General features: G+C 41.7%; 1 protein-coding gene across 1 annotated transcript in view; it reads right to left on the reverse strand.

The window, feature by feature from the left end:
- The window catches only part of FREM2 (FRAS1 related extracellular matrix 2), a 293022-nt gene that overhangs the window by 13118 nt on the left and 267545 nt on the right, over positions 1 to 12359 (reverse strand). Inside the window, exon 18 of the mRNA XM_073613282.1 lies at positions 4663 to 4767. Coding sequence (XP_073469383.1) covers positions 4663 to 4767 — 105 coding nt within the window. The remainder of the gene's footprint in view (positions 1 to 4662; positions 4768 to 12359) is intronic.

A 12359-nucleotide genomic window follows, 5' to 3' on the forward strand; every position in this document is an offset into this window, starting at 1 on the left:
TCCGATAATAGTGGTCTCTGTGGCGGATTCACCGCAAGATCACTTTTATTGGCGGTGGGAGAGGGGCCCCCCTCCTGCCGCTCTCCGGTGCTTACCGGAGCCATCGGTAGCAGCGGAGGCGATTGGTTCCTTCTCCTTCCTGGGTATGGAGACAAGTGAGTGGAAGATGGCCCCCACCTGTCTCCATACCATTGCAGGGCGGAAGCGACGTCAAAACGTCACTTCCGCCCATAGCTCTTAAAGGGCCATTTTTTTTATTGCATTTTAGTGTAATTATGAGATCTGAGGTCTTTTTGACCCCAGATCTCATATTTAAGAGGTCCTGTCATGCTTTACTCTATTACAAGGGATGTTTACATTCCTTGTAATAGGAATAAAAGTGACACAATTTTTTTAAAGAACAGTGTAAAAATAAAAAATAAAAGGTAAAATAAATAAGAAAAAACATTTTTTTTTTCAGCTGATGATGGGACTTCTTCAACTTTTTTTCTACTATTTATACTTTTTAAAATATTAAGCTTTTTAACATTTTTTTTAACATTGAAGTGAATGAGAGCATGCATTAAATCCTTAAAATCTTCTTCCACTCCCAAAAGTTTCAGCTCCTTCGTACTTCCACCTATAGACGCCAAACAAACTTTAAAATGTTCACAAAATATTCAGCTATCTGGCTATATCTTTTCAGTTTGATATATTTTACAGTTTTTGTGAAAAAGCTGTTTAAGTTTAGTGATCATTTCAGGAAATTTTATCGATTAAACAGAGTGTGTATTGGGCTGCTTAGAGAGGATGATGTCATAGCTAGAGCACAGAACCTTACAAAAATGATCTTAGTTCCTTCTCTATAAATTGCTCTCATGCCCACAAGATCTACTTGTCATACACAATTTATACATCAAAACGTAGGTATTTTTGTCTAGTTTCAGGCAATGTGCTCAGTTTTGTGATACACCTTTTACTTTTGGCTGGTTGAGATTCCAATCGACAAGAGTTCTACACTTTCTTCCATTGACTGTCCTGTATAAAATTCTTCACATTTCCCAGCGAAACGCACAGCCAACTTCTTTTTAAATCGCTAACATGCCCACATTTTTAAGTTTATCAACATTTTATACCGATACGTTCACAAAGGCCGTGAGTCTCTAACGGTGAGGTCGCTGTTTCCATAGCATGTACTGTTGTGGATTTATTAAGGCTTGTTTGAAGGGTTCTCTCACACTGTCTCTCACTCATTAGGTGTGGGGATTAATGATCAAAAAGCTTTTCAAAAAACCTTTAAATATTCCATATCTTTCATACATTAGTGGTGTTGTTAAACTTTTTTTAATTAAATTCATGTTTATTTTAAAACCATTCCTACTTTTCCAACTATTCTCACTTCAACTGTTTCTTATGGATTTAAGCTATTCATCCAGTTAGCTTTAGCAATTCAGCTATTCAGCATTCCCACACATTTTCTCCAGGAAATGCATTTTCTAGTTTCTTTTATTACCTGCTTCATAGGTTCAACTGAATGGACCAGTGGCTTATTTTCAACCTTATAAACTATGTAACCATATACGTAACTATGCACTTTGCAATCAGACTTGCAACTCAAGGGGGATGGAGGAAGAGACAAAAAATTGTGCCCCTTCTCAAAACAATGACATAGATTCAGCCTTCCGACTAATGTGAGAGCTTGCATGCTTCCTCATGCCTCCACAATAATCCAAAGGCCGCTCATTATTTTGCTGGGCAACTGGAAGCTGGAGGGGAGCAGGCACCTTCTATCACTACGAAGAATGTTGCAGCCTATAGATTCCTGTTTCTAGCAAGGTTTTTTTTTAGCGTGACTTTTTATGTGAGTGAAAATTTCAAATTTATCTATTTTAATGCTACACGGAGGAAGCTACTGTATACTGTATATAAAATGCTTGTTTCGTGATTGAAGATTGTATATATTCCAGTTGACAAACTTTAAGCAGTGAATTTATAAAGAATTCATATAGCCATTTGCCCAGTGAAAGAGCACTTACATTTGTTCCATGTTAATGGAGCAAAAAACTATTTTAAAAGGCTGCATCTTGTGCTGTTCAAATAGAAATTGTTGATTTACTGCATTTGGCCACTAGATGGAGCTAAGTATCAGATGAATTTCAAATGATACATAGCTCTATCTAGTGGCCAAATGCAGTATTTTTGTAAAAAAGTCAATGATTTACATTTATAAATCAAATAGTGTGGTGCTAAATGAAAACAACAATATAGAAAATATACCGTACTTAATGTGCACAAAACTCCAATATAACTTAATGATAAAAATCTCAATTCATAAAGTGCAAAAATGTGAAATAAATGCAAATTTACATTTCATGAATTTTTTTTATGAAATGTAAATTTGCATTTATTTCACATTTTTGCACTTTATGACTTGAGATTCTTATCATTAATTTATATTAGAATTGTATGCACATTAACCACTTCAGCCCCAGAAGATTTTATCCCCTTCCTGACCAGAGCACTTTTTGCGATTCTGCACTGCGGCACTTTAACTGACAATTGCGCAGTCGTGCGAAGTTGTACCCAAACAAAATTGACGTCTTTTTTCCTACAAATAGAGCTTTCTTTTGGTGGTATTTGATCTCCTCTGCGGTTTTTATTTTTTGCGCTATAAACAGAAAAGAGCGACGATTTTGAAAAAAAAAGCAATATTTTTTACTTTTTGCTATAATAAATATCCCCCAAAAATATATAAAAAAACTATTTTATGCCAATATGTAGTTTACGCCAATATGTATTCTTCCATATATTTTTGGTAAAGAAAAAAACCGCAATAAGCGTATATTTGTGCAAAATTTATAGCGTCTACACAATAGTGGATCGTTTTATGGCATTTTTATTATTTATTTATTTATATTTATTAGTAATGGTGGCGATCTGCGATTTTTATCATGACTGCGACATTATGGCGGACACATCGGACACTTTTGACACTATTTTGGGACCACTGTCATTTATACAGCGATCAGTGCTATAAGAATGCACTGATTACTGTGTAAATGACACTGGCAGTGAAAGGGTTAACCACTAGGGGGCGATGAAGGGGTTAAGTGTGTCCTAGGGAGTGATTCTAACTGTGGGGGGGGATGGGCTTCAACACACATGACAGCAATCACTGCTCTTAATGATAGAGAGCAGTGATCTATGTCATGACACTAGGCAGAACAGGGAAATGCTTTGTTTACAAAGGCATCTCTCCGTTCCAATTCTCCGTGACATGATTGCGGGCACCCGGCGGGCATCGAGTCCGCGGGACCCGCGGTCATGGTCACGGAGAACGCGGTGGGCACGTGCGCCCGCAGTGCCGCTTCTTAAAGGGGACGTACCAGTATGCCCTTTTGCCCACCCGTGCCATTCTGCCGACGTATTCGTCATGCAGCGGGCGGGAAGCGGTTAATTATAGTATATTTTCTATCATGTTGCATTAATTTATTTACACACTATTTGATTTATTTATGCCCAAGTTTGGTATCACAGATTTTGGTGTAGGCTGCTTTTTTGTGTTAAAATCTTCCCCAGCGCAGAATTATTTTTGTTTTTATATAATGATTTACATTTGTTATTGCCCTTTTTTAGTAGAACGAATGTACATGCACCTTCACTGGGTGAATGGCTATGTGAATTCTTTATAAATGAAAGCAGATGGATAGAATTTCAAATGAAAATTATTAGGAAAAGTCTTAGGAAAATTTGTATGAAAATGATCAGAGCATTCATTTATCGTTTGAAAGATTCTGTTTGCTTTTAACATTTGATTTTGGAAGGAATGGATTTTACCGATTGAAAACTAAATACACTGTTAAAAATTAGTTTGTCCAAAATTTTTTTTCCATCCTGCTCCTTCGAATTTTCTCATCACTGCAGTTGGAAACGAACATCTATTTGACCCCACTAATGATTAGAAAAATGAACAAATTTTCTTTTCCCTATCTATGGCCAGCTTAAAGTGGTTGTAAACCCTTACAGACCACTTTTACCTGCAGGTAAGCCTATAATAAGGCTTACCTGTAGGTACCATGAATATCTCCTAAACTTGCACCGTTTAGGAGATATTCACAGTATCAGCATGTGCCGACGTCATCCACACATACGCAATGAAGAAATGTCTTGCTCGTGCCCTTTCTTCAGCTGCTGTGCCGTTACCGGCGGCTTCCAAGCGCATGTGTGGGAGTGACGTCATCGTGGCTCCGGCCAATCACAGCGGTGTAGCCCACGATACCTGGAATTAACTCCGGGAAACATGTTGCCGGCCACAGTGGTGTGTCGGGACCGCTGCGGGGGCTTCAATCTAAGCTAAGTACTTCATAATGAGCTAGTATGCTATGCATACTAGCTCATTATGCCTTTGTCTTGCAGGTTTTTTTTTTTTCGTGGGTTTACAACCACATTAAGAATAATACTTTTAGGAATCCTTAAAACGTTAGTCTACCCAAAACTGGTAGCTCATTTTTGGTAGCTATTGAAAAATTAAACCACTGGACACATTCTTGTATCTCTATCTATACGACTTTCTGCACACCTGGCCTGGCAGACTTTCCTATGCATTGAATGCAAAACTCTTTCTTACTGGAGAGTTAAGGTATTTCAACTGATTCTAGCTGAAGTGATTAGTGCTATTCATACCGGGATGTGACATCAAGAAAAGACCATTAAATCGAGCCTCAGTCTTAAAATTGACCACCAAGCGTCCCTCTTCATTAATGCGCATGCTGGTTGGGTACAGAGAACCTAAAAAAGAAAACAGTACATATAAATGTATGGTTTATTACTTTCACAGATAAAAAAAAAGTAGGATTGAGCACTTGGACGACTGATAATGAAACCAAAACTCAAATATTTTGGCCATATAATGTGCATGAAGGATTCACAAGGGAAAGATGGAAACAAATGAAGACAAAATGGTAAGAGAAACAACAGAGGGCAAGGTGGATAAATAGCATATAAACTGTATAACACTGGCTGCAGTGCCTATTGCAGGCGGTATAGCAGCGACTGACAGGCAATAAGGAGGCGATCTTCCTCCATTTTATTTATAGAAAAGGGGATTTTGTATAAAGAAAATGTAACGCAACCACAAACCAATCTCTTGGCTGGCAGTTGCAGTGCGCTCCAATTAACCTCAATGGGTGAGTTTGACAATCAGTGCCACCTGTCTAACACTGTAGGCTAAGTTAAAATTGCTGCCCCGGCTGTAGAATTTAGGTAGGTGGGTGGCCAGGGGATGATAAAACTGTGGCTCAGCTGCCTGTTTTTTTTACCTCCCATCTGCACATATGAAAAAGCATTTAGTGAAACAAAGAATAAGAACCTGGAAGAACACAGAGAATGGTACAACCATAATTTAAGGAACACTTATTAACTATAGGCAGCAGCTGGTTAAAATACTGGTTCACCGACAGAAGGCAATGTTGCTATTCCAAATGATTCATTGGTTTACAAACGTTCACATCAACAATCTTTAACCCAAGAACATGATAGTCTGCATGACTCAAATCTGCCAATTAAATTTCAAACAACATGAGGCTCTCACTAAAGTTTCTGAACATTTCTCCATAGAATAACATTTTCGGTCATAAACCATATTAAAAAAATCTGAGAAATGACAAACAGAAAATTAAAATAGAAGCTTCATAAGTCTTAATAGGTCTCAAAAGATAAATGTCTCTTTATTACAATCACTATGCGTGGGTTTATTAGCATAAAACTATAGTTAAAAAAAGATCAATTTTTAAATAGTGTTTTAAATTAGTCCTCTGTTAAAATTGACAGGAAAACTATTGAACTGGCTGGAAAATGCAGTCTTAAGATGAATTTTTTTGCTGGTTACAGTCAGATGGCATAACTACCACCATTGTAGGAACTAGAGGTGATTGCTGGTTGGTATAAGAGTATCTTGCCTTGTCCTTGTCCCCTCATAATAGCCATCAGCTCCAACAGGCACCAGGTACAGGATCCAGTCCTAGAGATGCCTTGCAAGTTCAATCCTCTAAGGACCCACTATGTAGCCATGACCAGAAGATTTGGTTCCAAACTGTAAGCATTTTAAAAAGGCTGTGATTGTCAGATTTAAGTAATCATTTGGGATAGCAGAGGTTTGACCATTAATTTTTTTTATCAGGGGGCCAGGCAGGGATGACTTTGTTTGAAAGATCACATATCCTTTAAATGCTGTTTGCATTTCCGTTGAGATATTCTCTCACATCAGTGGTGGCCCGTGCAATAAGGGCGCACGGGCGCTGCCCCCTCTCTCCTGCCACCCCCCCCCCCCCATTACCAATAGATAGATTCATGCAATGCATGAATCTATCTATGTCCGCCGCTGCCACCCCCTATTCGGGCACAGGGCGCATGAATTACAGCAGCGGGGGGTGGTTTTGAATCACCTGATTAGAGCCATTGGCTCTAATATGCGTCAAAAAACGTGACCTGCGAGCGCCATACTGGGCGCTCGCAAGTCACTCAGCTGTGTGTTAGAAAAGTGAATGAATATTCGCTTTCCTAACACTAAACCGCCTCTCCGCCAATCAGGTGCTCGGATCTGTTACCCATCACCTGATTGGCTGAAACGACAGGCGCTGTGATTGGACACCAGGCATCCAATCATAGCAGATGACAAGTGGAGAGGACAGGAGAAGACATCGAGGAGCTGTCCCACCGAGACAGGTAAGTGCAGACGGTGGGCCGGTGGGGGGACACACGGGTAGCATTTGATATGGCACAGTGGTGGCAATTGATGGGCACAGTGGCGACAATTGATGGGCACAGTGACTGCATTTTATGGGGCACAGTGGCTGCAATTGATGGGCACAGTGGCTGCATTTGATGGCACAATGGCTGCGTTTGGCACAGTGGCTGCGTTTGATGGCACAGTGGTGGCAATTTATGGCCAGAGTGGCTGCGTTTGGCACAGTGGCTGTGTTTGATGGGCACAGTGGCTGTGTTTGATAGGCACAGTGGGTGCATTTGATGGGCATAGCGGATGCGTTTGATGGCACAGTGGCTGCATTTGATGGCACAGTAGGTGCATTCGATGGCACAGTGGCGGCAATTGATGGGCACAGTGGGTGCGTTTGATGGGAACAGTGGGTGCGTTTGATGGGCACAGTAGCTGCATTTGATGGGCACAGTGGCTGCGTTTGATGCCACAGTGGCGGCAATTGGTGGGTACAGATGGTGGGCCGGTGGGGGGACACACGGGTAGCATTTGATATGGCACAGTGGTGGCAATTGATGGGCACAGTGGCGACAATTGATGGGCACAGTGACTGCATTTTATGGGGCACAGTGGCTGCAATTGATGGGCACAGTGGCTGCATTTGATGGCACAATGGCTGCGTTTGGCACAGTGGCTGCATTTGATGGCACAGTGGTGGCAATTTATGGGCACAGTGGCTGCGTTTGGCACAGTGGCTGTGTTTGATGGGCACAGTGGCTGTGTTTGATGGGCACAGTGGGTGCATTTGATGGGCATAGCGGGTGCGTTTGATGGCACAGTGGCTGCATTTGATGGCACAGTGGGTGCGTTCGATGGCACAGTGGTGGCAATTGATGGGCACAGTGGGTGCATTTGATGGGAACAGTGGGTGCGTTTGATGGGCACAGTAGCTGCATTTGATGGGCACAGTGGCTGCGTTTGATGCCACAGTGGCGGCAATTGGTGGTACAGTGGCTGCGTTTGGCACAGTGGCTGTGTTTGATGAGCACAGTGGCTGCGATTGATGGGCACAGTGGCTGCGATTGATAGGCACAGCAGTGGCTGCAATTGATGGTACAGTGAGGCTGCAATTGATGGGGTTTTTTCAGAATTTTTCAGTTTGTTTGCGTCCCCCCCCCCCTCCCCAAAATTTTGAGCACCAGCCGCCACTGCTCTCACTTCTTTTCTGTGCAGAAAGCAAAAAAATCACATCAACTAGTCAGACTGGCTCCAAATAACATCCTACAGACCAGGGGTCTCCAAAATTTCTAAAGAAAGAGACAATTTACTGTCAATCAGAATTTAGGGGGCCAGACGGTGCCCATTTGGAGTAATAGTTGGTGTAAATAGCTGGCGTCAGTGGAAGGGATAGTGCCTCATTTTTGTTGACAGTGGAAGGAATTATGCCCCATCGTTGGTGTCAGTAGAAGGAATTGTGCCCCATTGTTGGTGTTAGTGGTAGAAAGAACGCCTCAAGTGCCAAATAAAGGAAAGCAAAGGGCCGCATCCGGCCCCAGGGCCACAGTTTGGACACCACTGCTATACACAATGCCCTAAGGAAAGAGTCTAGGAGTGGGATGCATTAGTCAAAGGTTTTTCTAATCCAAAAGTAAGTTTATGTAACAAAATTAATTAAAAGTATAGGAATGGCAGTTTTGGGCATCCTGCCCTCCTCCAGTTCAAATGTTTGTGCATTTACAGTATAGTGTATGTATAAAGCTAAATATATATAAGCCTTGTGCTAAGTTGTAACTATTTGGGACTGCTGCAGCTTAATCCTGAATACTGGACCTAACAAAACACTATAAATAAAAAGTGCGCTGTCCCTTTAAGCAAAAATCCATTAACAAACCAGTGCAAAAAATATCAGTACATAAAATTATACATAAAATTAAGTAGGAAAAGTGATAAATTCATATAAATCTCCAAATCAGTGTGCAAATTATATAATCAAAAAGTCCATGTTCAATAAATTCATAATAAAACATAAAATGACCAGGTGCCTTCAAAGTGTCCAGCACGCAAAGATATAAAGTGCTCTAGTGCAAAAAAGGGTGCTTTTCAGACAAGTATAGATGGCCTCTTACCAAACGGGAGATCTCAAATTATAGAGAAAAAGTGCTCTTAAAAATCTCCTGGATAGCCGACACTCTCACCATTAAGTATCCGGGTAGCTCAGTGACCCCGTCAGTAGCATGTGGCCATAGTGTCTCCACAGCAGGAATATACACCTGGAACTTTACTCCACACCCAAGTATTCAGGATCCATATGTGTCAGAAAAAATATACAGTATCTGGTATACAAAAAGCACGGCTCCAGGACCATCCGGCGTGCTTGTGCGTGATGACGTCACACTCTAGCTCTGTCTTTCACCACAACTGGCGTCTTCTGGGATTGGAGGCCTCCATATAATTTTATGCACTGATATATTTTGCACTGGTTTGTATAACAGTGTAAATTTGCTGTCCCCTCAAAATAACTCAACATACAGCCATTAATGTCTAAACCACTGGCAACAAAAGTGAGTACACCCCTAAATGAAAATGTCCAAATTAGGCCCAATTAGCCATTTTCCCTCCCCGTTGTCATGTGACTTGTTAGAGTTACAAGGTCTCAAGTGGGAATGGGGAGCAGGTGTGTTAAATTTGGTGTTATCGCTCTCACTCACTTATACTGGTTACTGGAAGTTCAACATGCACCTCATAGCAAAGAACTCTCTGAGGACCTGGAAAAAAAGAATTGTTGCTCTACATAAAGATAGCCTAGGCTATAAGAAGATTGCCAAGACCCTGAAACTGAGCTACAGCACAGTGGACAGGACCATACAGCATAAGAGGACAGGTTCCACTCAGAATAGGCCTCGCCATGGTTGACCAAAGAAGTTGAGTGCACGTGCTCAGCGTCATATCCAGAGGTTGTCTTTGGGAAATAGATGTATGAGTGCTGCCAGCATTGCTGCAGAGGTTGAAGGGTTGAGGGGTCAGCCTGTCAGTGCTCAGACCATACGTGGTACGCTGCATCAAATTGGTCTGCATGGCTTTCATCCCAGAAGGAAGCCTCTTCTAATGATGATGCACAAGAAAGCTTGCAAACAGTTTGCTGAAGTCAAGCAGACTATGGACATGGATTACTGGAACCATGTCCTATGGTCTGATAAGACTAAGATAAACTTATTTGGTTCAGATGGTGTCAAGCGTGTGTGGCGGCAACCAGGTGAGGAGTACAAAAACAAGTGTGTCTTGCCTACAGTCAAGCATGGTGGTGGGAGTGTCATGGTCTGGGGCTGCATGAGTGTTGCCGACACTGGGGAGCTACAGTTCATTGAGGGAACCATGAATGCCAACATGTACTGTGACACACTGAAGCAGAGCATGATCCCCTCCTTTCGGAGACTGGGCCGCAGGGCAGTATTCCAACATGATAACGACCCCAAACACACCTCAAAGACGACCACTACCTTGCTAAAGAAGCTGAGGGTAAAGGTGATGGACTGGCCAAGCATGTCTCCAGACCTAAACCCTATTGAGAATCTGTGGGGCATCTTGAAACAGAAGGTGGAGGAGCTCAAGGTCTCCAACATCCACCAGCTCCGTGATGTCGTCATGGAGGAGAGGAAGAGGACTCCAGTGGCAACCTGTGAAGCTCTGGTGAACTCCATGTCCAAGAGGGTTAAGGCAGTGCTGGAAAATAATGGTAGCCACACAAAATATTGACACTTTGGGCCCAATTTGGACATTTTCACTTAGGGGTGTACTCACTTTTGTTGCCAGCGGTTTACACATTAATGGCTGTGTGTTGATTTATTCTGAGGGGACAGCAAATTTACACTGTTATACAAGCTGTACACTCACTACTTTACATTGTAGCAAAGTGTAATTTCTTCAGTGTTGTCACATAAAAAGATATAATAAAATATTTACAAAAATGTGAGGGGTGTACTCACTTTTGTGAGATACTGTGTATATATATATATATATATATATATATATATATATATATATATATATATTACAAAAGAGTGCTGCACTGCTTATTTCAATTGTAATGGTACACAGATACTACAAGAAGAATGTTCTTGTAGTGTTTCTATGTACTGTTACAATTGGAATAAATGCTGCAATTTTGCAAATTAGGGAGTGCAGCACTCTTTTGTATGATATATTGCGTGGCAGAGTTAACCCTGTAAGCGATGTGCACCATGTTCACACAGTGATTAAAAATCACTTGCAGCTCACCCCAAGTGGTGTGTGTGTGTGTTGTTATCTTCTTTACTACGTTCCAACGTTTTAATGGGAGAGAATGTTACCAGCACACCACGAATCACCAGAATGGGTCCAAAGCATTATTTAGCGATCACATCATTGTAACAGAAGCAATGTTTCGGAAGCCTCACAAGATCCCTTCATCAGGCATGTGGACCCGTTCTGAATATCTGTGGTGTGCTGGTGACGTTCTCTCACTCGGAATCTTCTGTTCCAGCAGGTGGTGGCTGCAGCACTCAGTTACATTTACAGCCACTTTTCAGGAATATGTGCATTGGGATTAGTACATTGGCAACACTTTAGTGGGGTATGGCTCATTTTTTCAGGGCCTTGGCAGAGGTAGACTGTGTCCCACCAAAATGTTAGACACTCAGTAAATAAGTTTTTTTTCTACATTTTGGCTCTTTTTCAAGTCCTGCATGTTCCTTCCTTTCTTGGATGTATATACTGTAAATATATATTTTGGTGACCATGCTTTGCTAAGGTGCCTTGACATGGTAGTGAGGCTTCATATGGACTTGTAAATGTACATAACAAAAAAATTTCACTGGGTAGAAATGGGCTCTTATAATAATGTGCAAGTACCTCCCCCCCAGCAAAAACAGCTCCATGATTCTCATCCTCTGAACAACCACTGAGGATGTAAATCCTGACTTCACGCTCAAAATGCAGAGAATAAGTGAGGCTTTAGTTCCAAAGGTACCAGAACACAAGTCATCTGCATTCTGGAACCTTGGCGCCAAATGCATAGGACCCTAAATGTTTGTACCACTCAGTACAGCATCCAGCCCCATCCAGCCATAGACTTTGACAGGCTGCCCGCAATGGTGTTTGGCATTGCATCTGTCCCTTACAGGCATGCCCCTTCTTGGGAGGGACAGACTGCAGCTGGACAGTTGTGTGCAAATAGCCTAAGCAGGACTTTTATACTGACTAGCTAGAGGATGTGGTGGAGATTTTTTTTGGGGGGGTTACTCTGCCTGTGTGCACATATTCATTTGCTAGCTATACCAACAAATTCTACTGGCTCCATTTATTTTTGCCTTATTGCTGTGTGTTTCCCCATTGAAAGGCATTTCCATACATTCCCGTTCTAGAGCAGTGGTTCTCAAACTCAGTCCGCAAGTACCCCAATGGGCCATGTTTTGGGAACTTCCATTAGATAAAATAGCTCTTATCAGTACCATTTCATTGATATTGTATTAAAGCAGCTGTGCAAAGGCAAGGAAAACATGAAAACATGGCCCGTCCTCCTGTTGAGGACTGAGGTTGAGAACCACTGTTCTAGAGGACACATGTTAAATAGACAACAAATGCAGAGATTACTTTCACTTCTGTTTCTGTCTGCCACCTGTATATGGAA

This window comes from Aquarana catesbeiana, linkage group LG02 (genome assembly GCF_042186555.1).
Source record: "Aquarana catesbeiana isolate 2022-GZ linkage group LG02, ASM4218655v1, whole genome shotgun sequence".
NCBI lineage: Eukaryota > Metazoa > Chordata > Amphibia > Anura > Ranidae > Aquarana > Aquarana catesbeiana.